Source organism: Osmerus mordax, chromosome 6 (assembly GCF_038355195.1).
Source record: "Osmerus mordax isolate fOsmMor3 chromosome 6, fOsmMor3.pri, whole genome shotgun sequence".
In the NCBI taxonomy this organism is placed as follows: domain Eukaryota; kingdom Metazoa; phylum Chordata; class Actinopteri; order Osmeriformes; family Osmeridae; genus Osmerus; species Osmerus mordax.
The window spans coordinates 1,625,291-1,647,544 of record NC_090055.1 but is presented as its reverse complement, the minus strand read 5'-3'; the positions used below and the strand labels follow the sequence as shown (position 1 = coordinate 1,647,544).

Below are 22,254 nucleotides of genomic sequence, written 5' to 3'. Positions count from 1 at the left end.
CCTTCCATTACTCATTTAATAAAAATGTATGGCGAGTAATAAAGTTATGAAAGTAGTGTTTCTGGGGTCTGTTCTCTTCTTAGGACTGTGAGGTTTTCTGTGTCTGTGTCCAGCGTGTGTGTGTCCAGCGTGTGTGTGTCCAGCGTGTGTGTGTGTCCAGTGTGTGTGTGTCCAGTGTGTGTGTGTCCAGTGTGTGTGTGTCCAGTGTGTGTGTGTCCAGTGTATGTGTGTCCAGTGTGTGTGTGTCCAGCGTGTGTGTGTCCAGCGTGTGTGTGTCCAGCATGTGTGTGTCCAGTGTGTGTGTGTCCAGCGTGTGTGTGTCCAGCGTGTGTGTGTGTCCAGTGTGTGTGTGTCCAGTGTGTGTGTGTCCAGCGTGTGTGTGTCCAGTGTATGTGTGTCCAGTGTGTGTGTGTGTCCAGCGTGTGTGTGTGTCCAGTGTGTTTGTGTCCAGCGTGTGTGTGTCCAGTGTGTGTGTGTCCAGCGTGTGTGTGTCCAGCGTGTGTGTGTGTCCAGCGTGTGTGTGTCCAGCGTGTGTGTGTCCAGCGTGTGTGTGTCCAGTGTGTGTGTGTCCAGCGTGTGTGTGTCCAGCGTGTGTGTGTGTCCAGTGTGTGTGTGTCCAGTGTGTGTGTGTCCAGTGTGTGTGTGTCCAGCGTGTGTGTGTCCAGTGTATGTGTGTCCAGTGTGTGTGTGTGTCCAGCGTGTGTGTGTCCAGCATGTGTGTGTCCAGTGTGTGTGTGTCCAGTGTGTGTGTGTCCAGCATGTGTGTGTCCAGCGTGTGTGTGTCCAGTGTGTGTGTGTCCCAGCGTGTGTGTGTCCAGCGTGTGTGTGTCCAGTGTGTGTGTGTCCAGCATGTGTGTGTCCAGCGTGTGTGTGTCCAGTGTGTGTGTGTCCAGTGTGTGTGTGTCCAGTGTATGTGTGTCCAGTGTGTGTGTGTCCAGTGTGTGTGTGTCCAGTGTGTGTGTGTCCAGTGTATGTGTGTCCAGTGTGTGTGTGTCCAGTGTGTGTGTGTCCAGTGTGTGTGTGTCCAGTGTGTGTGTGTGTCCAGCATGTGTGTGTCCAGTGTGTGTGTGTGTCCAGTGTGTGTGTGTGTCCAGTGTGTGTGTGTCCAGTGTGTGTGTGTGTCCAGTGTGTGTGTGTGTCCAGTGTGTGTGTGTCCAGTGTGTGTGTGTCCAGCATGTGTGGTCTGGAGTGTGTTGCCTGAGCAGAGTAAGCTAGGTGTTGGAGGAAGGCTGACCAGAGTGTTTCCATTCTGCAGTCTGGCTAATCTGATGAGCAGTAATGATTATTACACGGTATCTGTCTACGACACACTCTGCATGTGTGGGCACCAGATGGCCAGAGCTATCCTGACCACTGCTGCCATGTTCTTAGGAGAGACCTTGTGGTTTTCGTTATGTGTTCATATTCATTGGGTTGTGCCGTAAACTCAGTCAGTTTCAGGGTTATCTATTTTAAGTGAAGTCGCTTTGGGAGGATGGGATCAAATAGAGGTGTAGTTGTGTGGTGGCTGTTCAATGGGATGAAACTGATTTAATGAGAAATAATTTTGCACCAACTATCTATTGAGTCATTTAGTAGTCTTGAGGCCTGCTAACAATTGAGCTAAACATTAGCTTCTCTTCAGACGTTCCAGGAGGTTTCTAAAACAGGCAGAGGTGTTGAACACAATACATTTACATTTAGTCATTTAGCAGACGCTCTTATCCAGAGCGACTTATAGTAAGTACAGGGACATTCCCCCCGAGGCAAGTAGGGTGAAGTGCCTTGCCCAAGGACACAACGTCATTTGTCAAGGACGGGAATCGAACCAACAACCTTCTGATTAATAGCCCGACTCCCTAACCGCTCAGCCATCTGACCCCATCTGACCCACCCACAATAATCCAGAAACCAAAATGTCAGCATCTGACCCAGTATCTAATTGTGTGCTATAGTGTGTGTGTGTACATGAGTTGCTTGTTTGTGTGAGTTTGACCTCAATGTGAGCAGCCATCTGTTGGTCTTCCGGTCGTCCAGTCTGCCAGTCAGATGGATCCTGAAACCTAATGAAGCCAGTTATCCTTTATCTTAGATGTGTGTGAACTGTGTGGGAGTGTGTGTGTGGGTGTGTGTGTGTGTGTGTGGGGGGGGGGGTTTGTGAATGAGGAAACCAATTACAAATTGTAATTAGTGGCATAGTCTAGTGTGAAGTAGTGGGTATGTTGTCAATCCACCAGGCTGCCCCCTTGCCCATTTGTCACCGCTTATTTGAAGGTGGGAAGACAGGAAATGGTTGTGAGCAGGTGTCAGGCACACGCTTGTGGATTGTGCTACTGTATATACTATATATATACTGTATATATATATACACAATATAGACTATATCACTCGCTGCAAAAATCTATCTTTATTTAATTACATTTATTTGGTACAGTAGGGTCGACTGTAAAAAATAAAAAAATAAAAGGAGGGGGTGAGAAAGACAGTGAGAAAGAGAGAGAGAGAGGGGGAGAGAGAAAGGGGGGGAGAGAGAGGGAGAGAGACGGGGAGAGAGAGGGAGGGAGAGGGGGGGAGAGAGAGGGGGGGGGAGAGAGAGAGGGGGGAGAGAGAGAGTAGGGCGAGAGAGGGAAAGAGAGGGGGGAGAGAGAGAGGGAGAGAGAGGGGGGGGAGAGAGAGAGGGGGGGCGAGAGAGAGGGGGGAGAGAGAGAGGGGGCGAGAGAGAGTGAAGGGGGGGTAGAGAGAGAGAGGGAAATAGAGGGGGGGGAGAGAGAGAGAGGGGGGGCGAGAGAGAGAGAGGGGGGAGAGAGAGGGGGGCGAGAGAGAGAGAGAGGAGTTAAATCACTCCCCCTGGAGTAAATCTCCCACAATCTGATCAGTACCTGAGGAGGGCTTACTAGAGTAACTGGCAGGAAGAGGAGCGACAGACTGACAGTCAGGTACGATACTGCTGTTTCTTGTGTTCACTTTAATCAACTTTAGCACTGAGATGAATCCATGATGTCCATGTTTGGTTGGATGTTAAACAGAGCTGTTAAACGGAGTATTAATAACCATGTATACTGTTCAGCAGATGCATGGTTAGTAAACACCATGTATTTGTGTGGTCTTCGACTGTGGTGTGTCTAACATACGTAGGTAACCATCCCTGCTGGATAGAAGTCTCGGTTCAGCTTTCCATTTTCCCTTATCAGTGGCTATAGGGTGAAGGATAAATGAGGTATTTCCTTGTTTGGATGGCCCTGTTGCTCAAAAGATCTGAGGCACATTCCTGCAGGGCGAAGAGTAGATTACCCTAGTGGGAAACTGCAGGAATCAAGGTTTTGTTGACGAGTCATCATAACAGGAATATTTCAGAGCCTTAGCTTTTTTTTTTAATCATTTGTTTTCTTCTGCAGTTTTCTGCAGGACGTACATAATTTATGGAGTTCCTCAATGTTTATCTCTGGTTGAATTATTTTCATTTGTTTCAACAATTCAGTTTGATTTCGCAATTCAGTTTGATTTCAGTTGGACATTTTATTCACTTTGAATTCAGTACCTCGTCAGACCTAATGACAGCTGACGACATAGTACGACAATACTGTAGCACGTTACTGTCGTCATTGTGTGTGTTTTGTGCAAGTCGGCTCTTTGCTAAATCACTAATAGTGCTCGTCAGTTTTTAATTGGCCTCTAATCACAGGCTTTAATGCCAACTTTAGCCAGATGGTGTGGAAATGGTGAAGTAGAAACCAAGACGACCCCCCCCCCCACACTCCCCCCCCCACACTCCCCCCCCCCCCCCCCCAACACACACACACACACGTTCTTCTGTAAACCCTGTTGTTTCTGAGTTTGTTAAAATAATTCAATCAGGTTAATTGGGTGCTCTGTGGATAACTAATTTAGGACTGAGAGACACAAATGATTGGAGATTGGGTGTGACATGGGTCTGGCCCATCTGTCTCTCTGCTCTAAGCCCCGTGAATCAGAGGATCCGGTAAGAAACGGCTCCATCTCAGATAAGCTCAGACACAACGCATGCCTCAGACCTTGGAGTCTGTCTTAACAGATCCCAGTCTAGTCAATTAATGGAACACAATCTAAAATCCATGATAGGAATTGGTCATTTTGAGAAATGTATCCCAAAAAGTTTTAACCGTCTGAATATGTGCTTAAATTTACGACTGAATGGATGGTGATCCACTGTCTCTTTAAGTCTCGTGAGCACACACACACACACACACACACACACACCACTTTACAGCACACCACACTGTGGTTGGACCATGTCTGAAAGCATCAGGTGATCTACCCCACATCACGTCTCTGCCTGTGTTAGTTTACATTTACATTTAGTCATTTAGCAGACGCTCTTATCCAGAGCGACTTACAGTACAGTTACCGTCATCACTCAGTGATTGTAGCTGTTACTGTTGGAGACCAGAATACTCCAACGGCCTAACTTCGCCCAGTCCGGCATCTGAAACTCCCTTAACTAAAGCTTTAGCAAACTGGGAAGTTATGAAAGAGTTTCAGTTTGAGCTCATGCTGAGTTTTGGGATGTTTTTCTCCCTACAGCACCGTCCCACATTCATGACATCACGCCGTCTGTTCCCGGGCAATCCTACAATTAATCCCTAAAGCCTGTTAATGAACCAACCTTGACAGAAGAATAGGCACAAACACTGCCTGAGAACTACCTTAAGTAGTCCATAGTCCAATAATAATACATGTAGAAGACGCATGTTCAGCTGAAACATTCTGCTATGTCGTTCACAGGAGGATCCTTCTCTCCGAGACGGAAGCAGGAAATGACATCAGAGTAAACTCCACGACCCAAGTCTGAGCGAGATAACCAGTGGCAGGACGAACAGAGAGAGTCCGTTACCCAGGAGACACATCTACTTGGACGTGACAAGCTGTTGAGCAGGCCTGGTCTGAGCCCGACAACAGAGAAGCTTCCTTGAGAAGCTTTTAGGGACAGCTTGTCACAACACACCCAACACTCTCCATCCATGCTGCTACCACAAAAGAGGTAGACTTGCTCTTCATCCAGAGCTTTATATCCCGCTCATGTTGAGAAACGAAGTCTGACTCTTCATCGTTGAACCCCACACCTGGACCGAGGATGGGACACAGGTGGATTTCTCAGCCTTCGTTCCTGCCAACCCCCCCCCTTTTCATCCTCCTCGTCCTCTTCCTCCTCTCGTCTCCTGCGTTTGGCAGTGCCATGCCAGGGCCTGACTTCGACTACAGAACACATCCACGCTTCATCTGCACCCCCATCCCTGTGGATGCAGACCCTGCTTGCTTCCCCCCTGGGGGCCCAGCTATGGGGGCCTCTGGGGCTGGGGGCCCAGCTATGGGGGCCTCTGGGGCTGGGGGGCCAGGCCACCACGGGCCTCCAGGAGGAGCCCCTAACGGCTTTTGGGGCATGACGGAGGAGGCTAAGACCACCATATTACACCTCAGGGAGAGCCTGGTGCAGCAGAAGGAGACTATCTTGGAGCAGAGAGAGAGCATCAGGGAGCTGACAGCCAAGCTCTCTATGTGTGAGGGCTTCGGACGGGGCATGGGGGCCCAAGATGACCACCACGGAGACCCATCTCACCCCTCCCCGTCCTCCCACGGGCATGGGAGCCACAGCTCTCACGCCAGCAACGGGCACCGTGGAAACAGTAACCACGTAGCGGGGGGGCACCGTTCTAAAGGAGGGCACGGCAAAAAAAGAGGGAAGGACAAACTTGTAACACCAGGGGATATGACATCATCGCCGGAGCAGATGAGCCGGATGCTGCAGGCTCTGAAGGAGAGGCTGGAGAAGGTGAGAGACAAGCACACAAGACAGAGACAGAATGAGACAGAGATAAGGCAGACTAACACAATTCACAGAAGTTCACAAAGGTAGTGAGTATAGGATGAAAAGAAACAAACAAAAAAGACAGTTGACTTCCAGATAAGTCAAAGACAGAGAAGCTAACGAGATTTGGCCAACCTTGGCCGTAGTGTCAGTGGTGGGACAGTCACTGCCTGTCAGAGTCTGAAATCCACTGTCGATCGTACTTTGGTTCAATTTAGCTCCACTGGGTTGACTAGATTTGGCACGACAATCTTTATCTCAGTCCATTCCTCTCCTAATACAGACTATTCCCACATCTATTAGTTTCTATTATCAATCCATCTGTACCTGTCTTAGACTGTGAGGATGGACAGATGTCAGGCGCAGCGGGGGGAAACCCGAGATCAGCGTCAATTATCGTGATCTCCGCTGACGGCCTGATTATCAGGGCACGCCACCAGACAAGCCTGGATTACTGCAGACAGACAGACAGACACACACACACACAGGAAAACCTAAATAGTCCATCACATGTACCTGATGCAGAAACTGTCTGGCTAAATTGCTCACCAGTAGCAACCTTCACACCGTCCTGAGGTGTCTCCAGTGGAGCAGCTAACTTGGACTCTGTCCACCCCCCACATGACCTGTTAGCTTAGACTCACAGCTGTGTTCTGAGTTGACACTTAAGCAGCACATAGCGTGCGTGAGGGCCTGAGTGTTGACTAGGTCATGTGTGTGTGAGGGCCAGTGTGACTAGGTCATGTGTGTTGACTAGGTCATGTGTGTTGACCAGGTCATGTGTGTTGACCAGGTCATGTGTGCGTGAGGGCCTGAGTGTTGACTAGGTCATGTGTGAAGGGGACAGAGAGGGTGCCGGGGCGGTCGAGAGTTAAGGTGTGTGTTCATCTGCTCTCTCTCCTCTCAGCAGTCCAGGAACACGTCGTCCAGCACGTACTCCAGCTCTCTGAAGGAGCTTCTGCAGAGAAAGATCAACGCTCTGGAGCAGCAGATGCAACGCCACTCCACCGCCGCCCTCAGCAGCCCAGATCGCCACGACGACGACAGCCACGGCGACGATCACGATCGCCATGACGACGGGAACCCCGGCGACGGTCACCACGCCGACACCCACCCTGACGATGAGCACCACGACGATGACGAGAGTCACGACGACAGTCACCACGACGACAGACACCATGACGACAGTCACCGCGAAGACAACGGTCACGATGACAGCGATGAGGATGATGAGGATGATGAAGAAGATGAAGACGATGACGAGGCCGATGATGACAGTCACCACGACAACATCGCAGACAGCCATGGTTACCTTCCACAAACAGGCTATCACTCACAAGGCCCGAGGTCTGGGCTGCATTCCAACAAACTGGAGTCTGTCCTGAATCACCTGCATCACACAGGTACAACACTTAACTTTTCAATTTATTTGAGTCGTTCTGATAAATGGGCTAAACTGAGAGTCCAGCTGTAAGTCTGTTCCAACAGGGAAAAACCTTAACCTCTAACCCCTCACCCCTCACCCCTCTGACTCTCCCAGGTTCCAACAGGAAGAAACTCAAGAGCCCTGAAGCCTTCCAGATTGGCTTCCCCATGAGGACCAACTACATGTACGGGAAGGTGAAGAGGACCCTCCTCCATGAGATCTTTGCTCTCACCCTGTGCCTGTGGATCAAGGGGGGCGCGGGGCCTGGTCTGGGCACACCCTTCTCCTACTCTGTACCTGGACAGGCCAACGAGCTGGTGCTCATCGAGTGGGGCAACAATCCCATGGAGCTACTGGTGGATGATAAGGTGAGGAAGAAACAGACAGAGATAGAGGCCACACAAGCATCCTGAACTCTTCGAAAGCGGCCGACTTTGGCCAAGACGATACATTTGAAGGGCAGCAAGGCTTGAGAACCTCTGTGCTCTGAAGGGTGCTCATGGGTCAGTTTGGCACAAAGGTCTAACAGAAGGTGTGAAGTGTGTCAGTGTGCTGGACAACAGCTCCATGCTGATCCCCTCTGCTGAGCCCTGAGCTTCTGTCTAAGCTGCTCTTGTCCTGAGGCGTCACACCACATAAGGCGGATGAGCAGGGGGCGGGGCAGCCGACAGGGTTGGCCTTTTCTACTCCATCACGGACAGAAACACAGCAGCAATCATAGCTCTAATACGGAGCACTTTCTGTTCCTGTAACCCCCCCCCCAGTGTGTTCTGATTCTGCCTCTGCCAAGCAGCTGTAAAAAATAACATTCGTCGTGTTGAGACTGGGTTGTGTATCAGTAAACATTTACATTTAGTCATTTAGCAGACGCTCTTATCCAGAGCGACTTACAGTAAGTACAGGGACATTCCCCCGAGGCAAGCAGGGTGAAGTGCCTTGCCCAAGGACACAACGTCAGTTGGCATGACCGGGAATCGAACTGGCAACCTTCGGATTACTAGTCCGATTCCCTCACCGCTCAGCCACCTGACTCCCAGTAAAGTAGCTCAGAGTGTGACTGTGTCATCCCCCCTCTCCCCCTCCAGGCAGTGACCCTGCCCCTGTCCCTGAGCGATGGGAAGTGGCATCACGTGTGTGTGACGTGGACAACTAGGGATGGTCTTTGGGAGGCGTACCAGGACGGGGTGAAGAGGGGGTCTGGAGAGGACCTGTCGGCCTGGCACCCCATCAAGCCAGGGGGGGTGTTCATCCTGGGGCAGGAGCAGGTGAGACGGACGGGGTCTGAACCTTCTTTGGACTTCGAAATGAACCTTGTCTGCTTGTTGAACTTCATGGATTGGGAATAATAATTATTGGGGAAGACAGAGCTGTTTTGTAACTCTATAACCCTTGTGTTATCTTCGGGTCATTCTGACCCATCAGTCATTGTGACCCACCGTCGTATTGCGTCAAATTTACCTCCTACAAAAACTAAGTGAAGCATTTTCTTTTAACTGTCGGGCTGTCTCAGACCCCCCACATTGGAATGGTTAAAAGAAAATTATTTTTATTTGTTTTTGTATTGGGTAAAATTGGGTAAACACAACGATGGTTCGTTATGAACCTTTGGGTCATGTGACCCGAAGGCAGCACGAGGGTTAAAGTGTGTAAAGTCTGTAACAAAGACAATTATTGTTTGTACTTCAAAATCTAACGGAGAAATGGATATGTGACACTTAACTGTTGTTTGTTGCCATCCAGGACACTCTGGGCGGTCGATTTGACGCCACTCAGTCCTTCGTGGGGGAGATGTCCGACGTGCAGATGTGGTCTCACGTCCTAACGGCTCAGGACATCTACGGCCTGGCGTCCTGTGGGAGCCACCTCAGCGGAGACGTCTTCGCCTGGTCAGAGGCCATGGTGGAGCTACACGGAGGGGTCACCAAGTACCCCTTCAACCCCTGTCACTAAGGGCAACAACCCGTAACCAAGGGCAACACCCCTGGACGGGTGAAGGAGGACAAAGCACAGCCTTTTTTCGTGAATCACCACTTTGTGAATCGTCGTCCCAGACGCGTAGAAGGCTTCCGACAAGCCACAGGAACTATGTAGATTGGACTTTGTCTCCACTGAAGCCTGTGAACTAACAACTTGTCCTTAACACCCTGACCACTCCTCTTTGTAAACCTTGGAAACAATGCCTTCCTTTTAACCTGAAAGACTCGACCTAGAGACATTTTTATGGCATGTGATGTATGTGTGTGATGTTTGATTACGCATTACTGTTTTTGACTTTCTGTCTTAGATTAGAAGTAGAACTCCAAATGTCACAGAACAGAGGTGGTATAAGGAAGATAAAACATGTTGTTAAACTGCTGATTGGTGTGAATAACAGGCCTCAAAAACCTAATTTAGCAGGTCTGTAAATGTTACAAAGGTGGTGACTTAAGTGGGTAGGTTTGTATCGGATAAGAGGTAGATTTTGTCTAGAGTGATCATTGGATTCTGAAAGAACATCCTTTGAAACATACAGCTACTAAACCAAAGAAAACGTTACAGCAATTTTGTTTTGTTCTTTTGTGTCTTTTTTGTTCTTTTCTATTTTTTTGTAAGTAAACTGTTTTCTTTTCTTTTTTTTTGTAAGTAAACTGTATTTTGACTATTTTGAGGGACTGACAGAAGCCAGCCGACTGCATGCATTAGTAGTCTCTCTCTTTATTTAGCAGTACATTCTCTCTTGAAATCGATTTAATACATCTGACATATTACAAAGTAAAATTTAAAAATGCACTATATTGAAGCAAGTTCTATTAAATTAGCAGGATGTTAAGATGTGAGGGTTACATTTAGTTTTTAAAATAATTACTTCTCTTTGTAATGTAGGCCTGTAAATTCAGCTGAGATACCCATAGACATGTACTCCACCTCATACTCCAACCTTGTACTGAAAATACTTGAAAAACATTTTGACATGGTTTGTCAATAAATATTTTGTATAACTAACTGCGGTTTGAGCAGTGTTTTTTTGGACACGATAACAATGAAATAATCTGTTTCACACAGAGCCCAGAGAGTGAAAATGGGTATTCATTTCAGTGAGTATGACTATAGTTTCAATGATCTGGCTTTGAGAAATTAGTTTCTGATGTTTTATCACGTATTAAAGTGTTAAAACAACAATCATAAACAAAATCTTTTGCAAAACACTTAAACCATAACTTATTCACTCATATTTTGTAGGTCTAAGCTTTCAAGTGAATAGAATCATTGAGCTGGTTACTGGTGAACACTAGGTAGGACTAGATCTGAAGTTAACCCTTGTGCTGCCTTCGGGTCACATGACCCAAAGGTTCACAACGAACCAACGTTGTGTTTACCCAATTTTACCCAAAAACAAATAAATAGCATTTTCTTTTAACCTTCGCAATGTGGGGGGGGTGAGACAGCCAACAGACAGTTAAAAGAAAATTCCTCACTTTGTTTTTGTATGTGGTAAAGTTGTTGCAATACGACGGTGGGTCAGAATGACTGATGGGTCAGAATGACTGATGGGTCAGAATGACTGATGGGTCAGAATGACTGATGGGTCACAATGACACGAAGACAACCCAAGGGTTAAGCTGGAGACCCATTCACCTGTACAGTCAAGATCCACTTACAGCCATCTGACCTAGCTACAGAGGATGTCTGTCACACGCGAGCACACACACACAACATGCTGCTTAGATGTGAAGCCAGAAAACACCTTTAAGACTAAAGCTCTTGACCCTCTCCTCCTCCTTAAACCACACACACCACACCACACACACACCCACACCACACCACACACAGCCTTTCTGCTCCACCATGCAGCACAGAGTAACACAGCATGCAAAAACACAGCACACAGTATCACAGCATGCAGAAACACAGCCCGACACCAAAAGGACGCAGCTCCTTGTGAATTCACTCCACTCAGAACAAAAATGTACTCAGTTCACTTTTTATTGTTTCACAAGTTAACTGGCATCAGTGTACCGTGGTTGTTTTGCTACATTTAGCATAGATGACATATCCATCTTTACCTTACTGTAAATCAAATAAATAAATACAAAATAAGACAGTAATCCTGGATTAGGAGGTGGTAGGGTACTGGTGGTTATATCAGGCTTGACATCGGGCTAGCCAGAGTAGAGTTGTGGAGGCAGGTGTAAAGGCCTAACCATACGTCCTGGATACTCGAGTTTGTGTCAAGCAGAGGTCAGGTTTAACATCACAAGTGTGTTTTGGCAACTTTGCACTTCAAGAATATCCAGATGCCGTTGCACCAGGCCGTGAATGGTTGGTGTTGTGGAGCTCAGACTCCACTGTGGGTTTAAGACCGGGACACTCAGCCCGACCTGGACACTGATATCGTCCCTCGATAGTCAAGGTTACGGTCAGGGTCATCTGACAACAAGTACCCTTAGAACAGTGGAAGGCTTGTTTCAACAGTGAGCTTTTCAGACGCTTTTAAAAAACATGATGAATTTGTGTGAATGAGGGGATACTAAACACCTCAATACAACGTGTCATATCCTCCCATGTGTAGCTACATCAAGCAGTCATTTTTCTGGACACACCAAAACCAATGTGATTGTACAGTACTGCAACAATCACCACTAGAGGGTACTGGAGATGGTTAATCAAGCCAATCTACAAGAACAGCACTTGGAAAGCCTGTCAAATGCTCAACTGTATAAAGTGCAATAGACAATAATTCTTGCGCTGCATTTCCCTTAGTAACATTTCTAGTAACAAACTAATGCAAATCATCAAATATCCAGGGGCATGTCAGACTAAATCATGTCAGACTAAATGTATAATTGACACATCCTTTACATTGTTATTAATTCAGCGCAACTTAATATTTCATACTCAACAATTATATAATACTTGAAATATTTATTAGTGTTCCTTGTTTTGCTGGGGGGTTTTTTACCGCTAGGAGAAAATTTGAACGGGAATTCAGCTGTGGCACACCAGAGCCTCTCATGCCCTCTCTATTCAGCAATACACTCTGCTTCCAGTATAGATCAGAGTGGTTTAGTGTGTCTGCAACATGGTAAACACCATCTAGAGTTCACTTCCCTGTGCTGCCAAGTGAAGGGAGCTACTCTGACAAGAGAGCCACAGCGTCTGCAGGCCAGGTTCATACCCGCTCTAACCAGACCCAAGATCAGAATGGAATCATATTTGACCCTCACCACTAACAAATGTTTTTTGTCGCAATATTTTCAAATCTAGAGCTGACCCTCTAGTTGGCCAACAGGCAACACTAACCGTGCTTCTGACAGCCAGCAGTACAAGGAGTCTGGTCCATGTGAACGTAAGAACACACATCTGTTCATATCCACATGCAGTTCTACAGTAGCTTGTACAAAATGATATCCAAAAAAAACGAAAAAAAAAAAGAAAAAAAAAACGAACAATAAATTAAAGCATTTCTATGTGTGTTGTAAACAAATATACTAACATGTATTTACAAACAAAAAAAATATACATTGTAATAAGCTGCCGTTGTAACTTTTTCTCAAAACCCACTATAGTGTACGATATAGACCTGGGTTTAACAGTTAACTGTCTGTACAAGGGAGAGGAGCTGGTGAGGAAATGTCACTGATCATCGTCTGTCTCATGTCTCACTCATAAGCTTTAGGTCCAAATTCACTTGAGGCGTTGTGTCGTTACATCGACACGGGAAAGGCATCACTACAAGCCGACATCCTGCTTTTGAGACATAAGGAGACATATCTCTGCCAATATGTGTGCAAACTCAGCTGTATCCAGGAGAAGACAGCCTACTTCTGAGGTTACAGATATGATCTGTCGACTCAGATATGATCTGTCGACTCAGATATGATCTGTCGACTCAGATATGATCTGTCGACTCAGATATGATCTGTCTTCACTGCTGCTGGCGGAGCTGGAAGGAGACGGAACCGTCGACAGGAACAGTGACCAGTGACAATTTCCTTCCAGAGATGCTACGGTGTTAAAGCATGAGTTTGATAATGCCGATACAGACATAATAATCAGGCCGTGAGAGGGCAGTGGAAAGCCAGGAGCGCGTCTCAATACTTCATAGGAGCTTCCTCTGCATGCAGGCTAACCATGAACCCCTACTACAGTCATATCTATGAACTACACTGTTTAGTATGCTAGTACCGTTGAACGCTTGCCCAATATTGAATGTGTATCTACTCTGGAGTAAAACACAAAAGGACAGGCATAAATAAAAGGAGGCCACCGTAGCCTATTGAGACGCCACCCGCGATAGTGATGGAAGGTGGTGGTTGAGGGGCGTTCGGACCCGCTCACTGACCCCCTCACTACCCTGAATAAGACGAGTTTCACAGTTCACTTCAATGGCAAAGGAAGAGGGGGGACTGTGGGGATGGGTTTGAGTGAGTGCACTGGTGTAGTGTGTGGGGGTTTAGTGTACACTTGGGAGAAGTGATGTAATGGACAAAACAGTGCTGTTGAAGCAGTCAGTCAGTCTGTATGGATGAGTTGTAAACTCTCAATGTGCCTTGGAAAGTTTCCTAAACAGGATAGCAAGGGGTCCTCTCGTTAGAGAGAAAGAGGGGGTGAGGGGGTCTAGGAAGAAGAGAAGAACCAAAGGCTGGTGCCCCACACTGGAATGAGAGATGGGGAGTGGGGGAGAAAGAGAGGGGGGCGGGGGAGAAGAGGTAACAGTAGAAAGAGAGCGGGGCGGGGGAGAAGAGGTAACAGTAGAAAGAGAGCGGGGCGGGGGAGGAGAGGCAACAGTAGAAAGAGAGCGGGGCGGGGGAGGAGAGGCAACAGTAGAAAGAGAGGGGGGCGGAGGAGGAGAGGCAACAGTAGAAAGAGAGGGGGGCGGGGGAGGAGAGGTAACAGTAGAAAGAGAGGGGGGCGGGGGAGGAGAGGCAACAGTAGAAAGAGAGGGGGGCGGGGGAGGAGAGGCAACAGTAGAAAGAGAGGGGGGCGGGGGAGGAGAGGCAACAGTAGAAGGCGATCTACGGTTGCTCCTCCTTCTTCTTGAGGGAAATGCGCTTCTTCCTGGCAGCGAGCATCTCATAGAAGGGGTCCACGCTGACCGCAGAGCTGCGATGGAGAGGGGGGGTCAATACATGTTACATTCATGCAACTACTTACAACTGCTGAACGCCTTCCCTCAACACCCTCCCTCCCCTCCTCACTTGATGCTGTGTACCCCTCCCCCCTCCCCTCCCCTCCCCTCTCCAGTCCTCACTTGATGCTGTGGATCCACCCCCCTCTCCCCCCTCTCCTCCTCACTTGATGCTGTGTACCCATCCCCCCTCCCCTCCCCTCTCCAGTCCTCACTTGATGCTGTGGATCCACCCCCCTCTCCCCCCTCTCCTCCTCACTTGATGCTGTGTACCCCTCCCCCCTCCTCACTTGATGCTGTGGATCCACTCGTCCTTCTCCTCCGGCGTGGGAGCAGAGATGCGGTACACATTGTGGTTTCCCTCCACCACCCTCCCGTCTGCCTCCGTCTTACACGCCTTGATCAGCTGGCCGCGGTTGTTAGGAATGTAGAGCTCGAAGCAGTTCTGTGGTGGGGGGGGGGGGGGGGGGTTGGAGGAGGGAGGTTAGAGTTGGAGCAAAGGTACAACAGTGTCGACCAACATGGGCTTGTGAGAAGGGACGTGACTCCCCATAGATATATATAAAGACTAGATGTCTTACGCGGAGTCTAGAACGTCTGCACATGGCGGCCATCTTGCTACAGTCAACTCGCTCACCCATAACATTGAGCAAGTTATGGTCATTTAAAAAGTACATGTAGCACCAACACAATGTTATGGGTGAGCGGGTTGACTGTCGCAAGATGGCCGCCACGTGCGGACGTTTGACTCCGTTGTCCGGCAACGCGGACGAGACCTCTACCCTTTCTATATATCTATGAGACTCCCTGTGAGTTCATCTAAGCGAGCAGATTCTCATATACTGGAAATCAGCATCCACGTATGGATTTTAAAAACATTCTGTGTGGGATCCATGCTCCAGAACGTTCTCAGAGCAGGTGGATGTGGGACTTACAGGTTTCCTGGGGTCTTCCACCTCTCGTATACTGAGGTTCTCCAGTGGGATGATCCCTCTGGGCTCCTTGTCCTGAAAACACACACACATTACACACACACACACATTACACACTCACACTCTACACAAACATTACACACTCACAACTTTACACTATCTACACACACACACACACATTACACTCACACTCTACACACACTCACAACTTTACACTATCTACACACACACACACTCACATTACACACTCACAACTTTACACTATCTACACACACACACACACACACTCACATTACACACTCACACTCACCACAAACATTACACACTCACAACTTTACACTATCTACACACACACACACACTCACATTACACAGTCACACTCTACACAAACATTACACACTCACAACTTTACACTATCTACACACACACACACTCACATTACACACTCACACTCTACACAAACATTACACACTCACAACTTTACACTATCTACACACACACACACACTCACATTACACAGTCACACTCTACACAAACATTACACACTCACAACTTTACACTATCTACACACACACACACACACTCACATTACACACTCACACTCTACACAAACATTACACACTCACACTCTACACAAACATTACACACTCACAACTTTACACTATCTACACACACACACACACACACTCACATTACACACTCACACACACTGGTGTGCAAAACCTGCTGGGATGTCCCGTTCACTCCAGCATAAACAAATGATCCCACATCTTGAGGACTGCCACATACATACAAAACACTGGTGAGGAGCATTAGTGTGGAAACGTCTTAAGCTTAGGGCCCGCGGTCTGAACCCTAACACTCACTGTGGTGTACTCAAAGTAGTAGAGGCAGTTGTCTGTGAGGATGAACCACCTTCGCTTCCAGGTCTTGACACGGCCTCCTGTCGTGAACAAACATCCACACAAGAACACCCGCGTCAGGGACGAGCGAGGATCAGCTAAGCAGGAAGATGACTGAAGAGAGAGGAGCGGGGAACATGCTGGGTCGTACACAGTCCTACGGGTGTCTCTCTGACATACATACATACATACATACATACATACATACATACATACCTCCTGAGAAACAAGCAGGCAGCAGCAGAGTGGAAATCGCAGGGAGGAAGCAGAGACAACGACGGCCCGGGGGAACCAGAGGAGGAGAGAGGAGGGAGGGAACGGGTAGGAAAGAAGAGAGAGAGACAGAGAGAGAGGGAGATAGAGACACAGAGAGAGAGGGAGAGAGAGACACAGAGAGAGAGAGGGAGATAGAGACACAGAGAGAGAGGGAGATAGAGACACAAAGAGAGACACAGAGAGAGGGAGAGAGAGGGAGAGAGACACAGACAGAGACACAGAGAGAGACACAGAGAGAGAGGGCGAGAGAGGGCAAGAGAGACACAGAAACACAAATAGAGACACAGAGATAGAGGGAGAGAGAGAGGGGGAAGGAGAAGATATTAGTGACACACAGATCCCAGACCCTGCCATGCAAGAGGTCAGACTGCTGTGGCGCAGGACAGCGACCCGCCACAAGGGGGCGGCAGACCAACACGTCTGAGTCACGTGTGGCCCGAGCACCACGACACACTGACAAAGCCCGAGGGAGCAAAGCAAGGCAGACAAATGTCCAGCATTTGTCTGCCTTGCAGGACTCCCTGCGCAGTCTGTTGCCAGTGTGTGACGCTGCTTACTGTAAACCTCCGAGAGAGAAGGAGGGCAGGCTGGCACACAGGTTTACAAGAGGACACAGCACAGAGGTGAACATACATATGATTACAGGAAAAAGCCTTGATGTTTCTTAAATTGAGAAGATACACCTTTCTACAACCTTAACATCAAACATTTTCAGTCAGTATTAGTGTTGGGTCGAAGCAGGCTGGTGGGCTGAGGTGAGCAGCAGTACCCCTAGCCCACCACCAGGTGCCGCCACTGCCGCCGTACCCAGTTTGAGCAGCCAGCCCTCTCTGTCGGGGTTGAAGAAGGTGTGCGTCAGGTCATTGCCGTCGTCCTCGGGGATCTTGAAGGGCTCGTTCTTGATGCTGTCATACAGGTTCTGGGGAAGAGACAGCAACCACAAACAGGCTTGAAGAGGAAAGCAAAAGGGGGTTTTACAGTAATCATTTTGCAGATGGTAACATGCACACACAAACTCTCAGAAACACACACACACACAGTCTCACAGAAACACACACACACACACACACACTGACCCTTAGCAGGTCCTCTGGCAGGTCTCCCCCCTCGTTGATGCCTCTGTTCATGGAGATGAAGCGGTCCACCGCAGGCTTGTCCCTGACGTTGGGGTTGTGCAGGCTGGTGTTCAGCATGATGATGGCGAACGACAGCACATAGCAGGTGTCTGCAGGAACAGGCCACACACAGATTCATACCTGCTGGGTTTCAAAGTGTGTTTCTGTGTGTGTGTGTGTGTGTGTGTGTGTGTGTGTGTGTGTGTGTGTGTGTGTGTGTGTGTAGTGGATTGTGCCTGTGTGTACCGGTGCTCTGGAACACCCCAGGGTTGCAGTGACAGTAGCGCTGGGCGAAGGCCTCCATCATGCGGTCAATCTTCTGAGCTTCTCCGGGCAAACGAAAGCTCCACAGGAACTGCCTGCAGCGAGAGGGAGGGAGGGAGGGCGGGCGGGAGGCAGCGAGAGAGGGAGGGAGGGAGGGTTAGTACATGTTTGTGAACACAGAGCTGAAGTAGTGTGGACCGAGGGCAACATCTGCATCGAAGGCTTCAGCTTACCTGAGGGCTTGGACCAAGTTGAGGTCAGTGAACTCGTGAAGGTCCACAAACGCCTGCAAAACCTTGAGGTTGAAGTCATCCCTAGAGAGGAAGAGGAGGAGAGGTGGAGAGAAGCAGAGTGAGACGAGGGGGGGAGGAGTATAAAGAGAGAGAAAGAGAAATGGAACAAGTACCTCTCTCCTAGGTAATCTCCAATGGCCGTCTTGTTGAGGCCTTCTCCTTTGTAGAGGAACTGGGCTATGTCCTCCTGAGTGTGTCGAAGCAGCTCGTTGTCCACCAGGAACACAATGCCCTGAACACACACACACACACACACACGCTCAAACACAATGCCCTGAACACACACACACACACACACGCTCAAACACATCTGCCCTGAACAAATACACACACGCCCAAACACAATGCCCTGAACACACACACAAACACGCTCAAACACATCTGCCCTGAACACACACAAACACGCTCAAACACATCTGCGCACACACTAAGAAAGAAGGCTTGTGCTTCTGACTCAGGTCCGCTTCCTACCTTCTTAGGATCCATGTTGAACTTCTTCCTGCCCATGGCCACATGCCGACTCTTCTGCAGGGTTTTACTATGAAAACAAGACGAGGGGAAAGTTACCACACATGCACATGTGCAATTCAGTTATTACCAATAAAACAGTACCAATAAACGTACCACAGGAACCTTTTGTGTGTGTGTTTGTTAGTGTTTTGCACGGTACTGGTACCGTTCTGAGGTACTAAATGTGAACGTATGAAGATGCCTCAGTCTGTCTCCACATGCAGTGCTACAGTCGCTTGTACAAAATAATCATCCCACAATACAAAAAATCAACAATAAAATGAATACACGATATACATGATACCAAAATGATGGCATTGTGACAACTACACTAATGCAGTCCGACTCACCTGCCCTCGGTGCTGGTCTCCAGCCCCTCCACCTCCAGGAGGGCCTCTCGGAGCTCATCCCGGAGCCTCTGGATCTCCTGCAGCAGGGCACCCTTCCTGCGACGGATGTCTTCCAGCTCACAGCGCTCCTCTGGGCTCAGGTCCACTGGGACTGCAGGGGGGGAAAGACAGGCTCATCAGTGGCGCTGCTAGACAGACCCCATTAGGGGAAGTTTCCCTGAAGCAAGTTGGGGTGGTCGTCGTCAGTGGCTCTGATGCCGGACTGTCCCAATTAAATATGATGGAGAGAGGAAGGGGGAGAGGGTGGGAGGTACGGGCTGGGCTGGCATGAGGAGGGGGAGGTACGGGCTGGGCTGGCGTGAGTAATTGGGATGCATGGATTCTGAATATGTAAAAGAGAACATAAAATGTGCAGAGGGAAAAAAAAATTAGAGAAGAGGAGCTTTGTGCGTTTGAAAGATTGCTCTTGATATTTAGGTTGCTAAATTTAGCACAGAGACAAAAGTCTCTCCCCCTCTACAACACCGATTCATCTCATCAATGTATGGTGCATCGAAGTACCAATTACAACTCCTAAATGGCCATTTGGGTTAGATCCAGTTCCAGGCTCGATTCGCTGGTCTGTACCTAATACATGCATCTGGCATGTGTGCTCAAACTCAACTAAAGTGGCCAGTCAGTGGCTATATGAGGTGTTGTTGCTTTGCATATTTACTGGAGCATGCAGCATGTTCACTGACAAAGTTTAGTGGTGGCACTTCTAAAAACTGGTCTAACAGGCCACCCCATGTGTGCCCATGAAACCATAAGATAAAAGATAGCTGAGAGGATAAACAAGTTTAAAATCCATCAACCAGAACGATCTTAAGCTTCAGGGCACTCTTGAAACATTCCGAGAACAGTTGACATTCTAAGACAGCGAGGAGCTCTGAGATCACTGTACTGGAGGAAGTTTGTGTATGGTGTGGTTCAGCGTTGATGTACAGACGGACTATGCAAATGCATTCTTAAACAGAGAACTAAAACCCATAAGGAGTCATCATCATCATCATCTGTACAATCAATGACAATGTTATACTTGGCTAGGAAGTACCTTTTGTCAGACATCCAAAGGCAGATCGGCTATATTCATAACAGAATTGTAGACATACAGAATAAAGGCTACACAAATGCTTAACTGTTCAGGTTGCAAATCATGCAAATTATATTTCCCGGTAAGTGTTCCGCTTGTCACACAACACCGGGCCCTGCAGAACCGGGTTGACATGTTTAATTTACCAAATGTCAGACACACTTCTAAAAAACTAAAACCCTGCTTAGTGCTGCAATGATTTTAATAAATTAGTACTACTACAAATGTATGGGGGTCAGGAGCTGGGAGGTTAGTTAGCTTTATAAAAACAATCATGAGCTGGGTCTCTAACAGTCGACATAAACATAATAATACATAGCTGGGTGAACTGTAGACTAGGACAAATACAATATTCGATGGTCATCTGCTAGATAGCAATTAGTACTATTAGATGGTTAGTAGACAGTACTAGCTAGTTAGCTAGAATTAGTAAACAATGGATTGAGTAGCTAGCCGCTAAGTCGTGAGCAACTAGCTAGCCATCTAACGCTTTTCCCAACGTCGTTCTGAATACATGTTGGCAGATTCCATTTACGGCGAAGTATCTAGCTAGAGCTAACTATGTGGTCCTTGGTGATCTAACGACGGCAGGTAAGGTAGCGGTAGCTTGGAAGGATGTTAACGCCTTAACGGACAACCTGCATGATAGCTTACTAGTACAGGCTAGACAGAGCTAGCCCTGGCCAGGTAACAACATACATCTAGCTACACAGACGACATCATTAGTGTCCAACAACGAGCCAGCTAGCTAACATTAGCTGGCTAGCTAGAAATACTTACTGTAGTCCAGGTCATCCATTTTTGGCGCTTTGCTTTTAGGCATAAATATTTCAGAGTCGACTGTCATTCAATAACCGAAAATATAATGGATATATATGGAAATATATCCTCAAAATTAAAAGGAAATAAATAAATAAACAGCCTGCGTTCCGAAACCTGAGGCACAGACAAAGGGGGTGGTAGTACAGGAAGTGACGCAGCTTTCAAGATAATCGTGCAAAAAACCTCCTCGGAATAGTTGGGCGTGTCTCTCACAATCAATGCTGTTTACTCGGCACTGCATAGTCATTGAGACATTAGAAGCAGGGGATCTCAAGTCTCACGCATTTCATCCATTTCACACACTGTCGCTCAAAACCTTGTATTTCACACGCATTTCGACCATTTCTCACGCTGAGAAGTAAGGGATAACTTGTCCCACTATATACAATTAATGGCATACTGAGGGAAGATGTATGCGGAGTTGATAGTTGTCTCGAGTTGTACCGATCAGAAAACGTAACCCCATGCGTGATTCATATGGTAAAAAACGAAACAGCAAGTTCAGAACGTGTTTGTGTAGAGATCAGAATTTAACCGAGCGGTAAGTGACTGATCTCTATGAGGTGTATTCTGAGAAACTGGATTCCAAGAAGGAGGTGTATGAAAGTCAGGGAGAAGGAGGGGGGTGATATTGAAAGGAAGGGGCTAGTTGGTTTCAAAGAGGAGAGAGGAAGAAGGAATGGCATTTTGAAAGAGGAGAGCAATAACAAGATACCATGGCTTTGGCTAGATTACTTACAGAGAGCAACATGTAACAGGTTTGAGACATCAGCTTCCTTGTTTATCATTGTCTGGGCCTGATTAAAAACAGGAGACAATGCTAAGGTCAGACTTTATGTACTTTTGCTTTTTAAACAATAGTTTCTGTCAGAGAAGTATGTGAAGAATGTTGTTGATAACAAAAAGCTGTTGTTTTCCCCTCTAAATGTGGATATGTAGCTTCTTAAAAAAAAAGTACAAAATAAAAGTAAAACCTTCCAAGTTAAATTTATTCTTTTAAGGAAACAAAACATTGGAAAACAAATATAACTATGAACTGTACATTATATATATTTATATGTATATTATATATGTCAATTTTAGTAATACAATTTATATTCCAGGCAGAATAAACTAGACAAAGCTTCCAACTGGCATGATCAATTAAGGGGTCAAACCGCAACATTGTCATTTCAAATTTCTCAAAAACATTGTGGTCCAAACTCTGGCCATAGACATCAAGCTGCCCACCAGGTTTCAATTGTCATACATACTCTTAAAATAGAGAGTCATTTCATAAAATAATTTTTTGTAACATTTAGTA

General features: G+C 47.5%; 2 protein-coding genes across 2 annotated transcripts; one reads left to right on the top strand and one right to left on the bottom strand.

Moving 5' to 3' along the window:
* Positions 1–5,089: 5,089 nt before the first annotated feature.
* si:dkey-283b15.2 (neuronal pentraxin-2) lies at positions 5,090–9,382 on the top strand. Its single transcript, XM_067237345.1, has 5 exons — positions 5,090–5,785; positions 6,729–7,224; positions 7,362–7,615; positions 8,333–8,512; positions 8,988–9,382. The coding sequence occupies exons 1-5, from the start codon at positions 5,090–5,092 to the stop codon at positions 9,195–9,197; spliced, it is 1,836 nt and encodes a 611-aa protein (XP_067093446.1). The 3' UTR covers positions 9,198–9,382.
* A 4,712-nt stretch (positions 9,383–14,094) lies between these two features.
* On the bottom strand, positions 14,095–21,040 carry LOC136943778 (cytohesin-2). The gene is made up of 12 exons (XM_067237230.1): positions 20,910–21,040; positions 18,998–19,148; positions 18,609–18,675; positions 18,251–18,369; positions 18,078–18,158; positions 17,827–17,939; positions 17,542–17,690; positions 17,273–17,384; positions 16,154–16,230; positions 15,291–15,362; positions 14,646–14,800; positions 14,095–14,330 (listed from the first exon to the last, which is right to left on the bottom strand). The coding sequence occupies exons 1-12, from the start codon at positions 20,974–20,976 to the stop codon at positions 14,243–14,245; spliced, it is 1,251 nt and encodes a 416-aa protein (XP_067093331.1). The 5' UTR covers positions 20,977–21,040; the 3' UTR covers positions 14,095–14,242.
* Between the last annotated feature and the right edge of the window lie 1,214 nt (positions 21,041–22,254).

Excerpts from the sequence above, each read along its gene's own strand:
- si:dkey-283b15.2 (XM_067237345.1), top strand. The coding sequence starts at position 5,090 with ATGGGACACAGGTGGATTTCTCAGCCTTCGTTCCTGCCAACCCCCCCC. Across the intron at positions 5,786-6,728 it reads TGAAGGAGAGGCTGGAGAAG|CAGTCCAGGAACACGTCGTC; the intron begins GTGAGAGACAAG and ends CTCTCCTCTCAG. Across the intron at positions 7,225-7,361 it reads GAATCACCTGCATCACACAG|GTTCCAACAGGAAGAAACTC; the intron begins GTACAACACTTA and ends TGACTCTCCCAG.
- LOC136943778 (XM_067237230.1), bottom strand. The coding sequence starts at position 20,976 with ATGACAGTCGACTCTGAAATATTTATGCCTAAAAGCAAAGCGCCAAAA. Across the intron at positions 17,385-17,541 it reads TGCCAGAGGACCTGCTAAGG|AACCTGTATGACAGCATCAA; the intron begins GTCAGTGTGTGT and ends TCTCTTCCCCAG. Across the intron at positions 14,331-14,645 it reads GAGTGGATCCACAGCATCAA|CTCTGCGGTCAGCGTGGACC; the intron begins GTGAGGAGGGGG and ends TCTCCATCGCAG.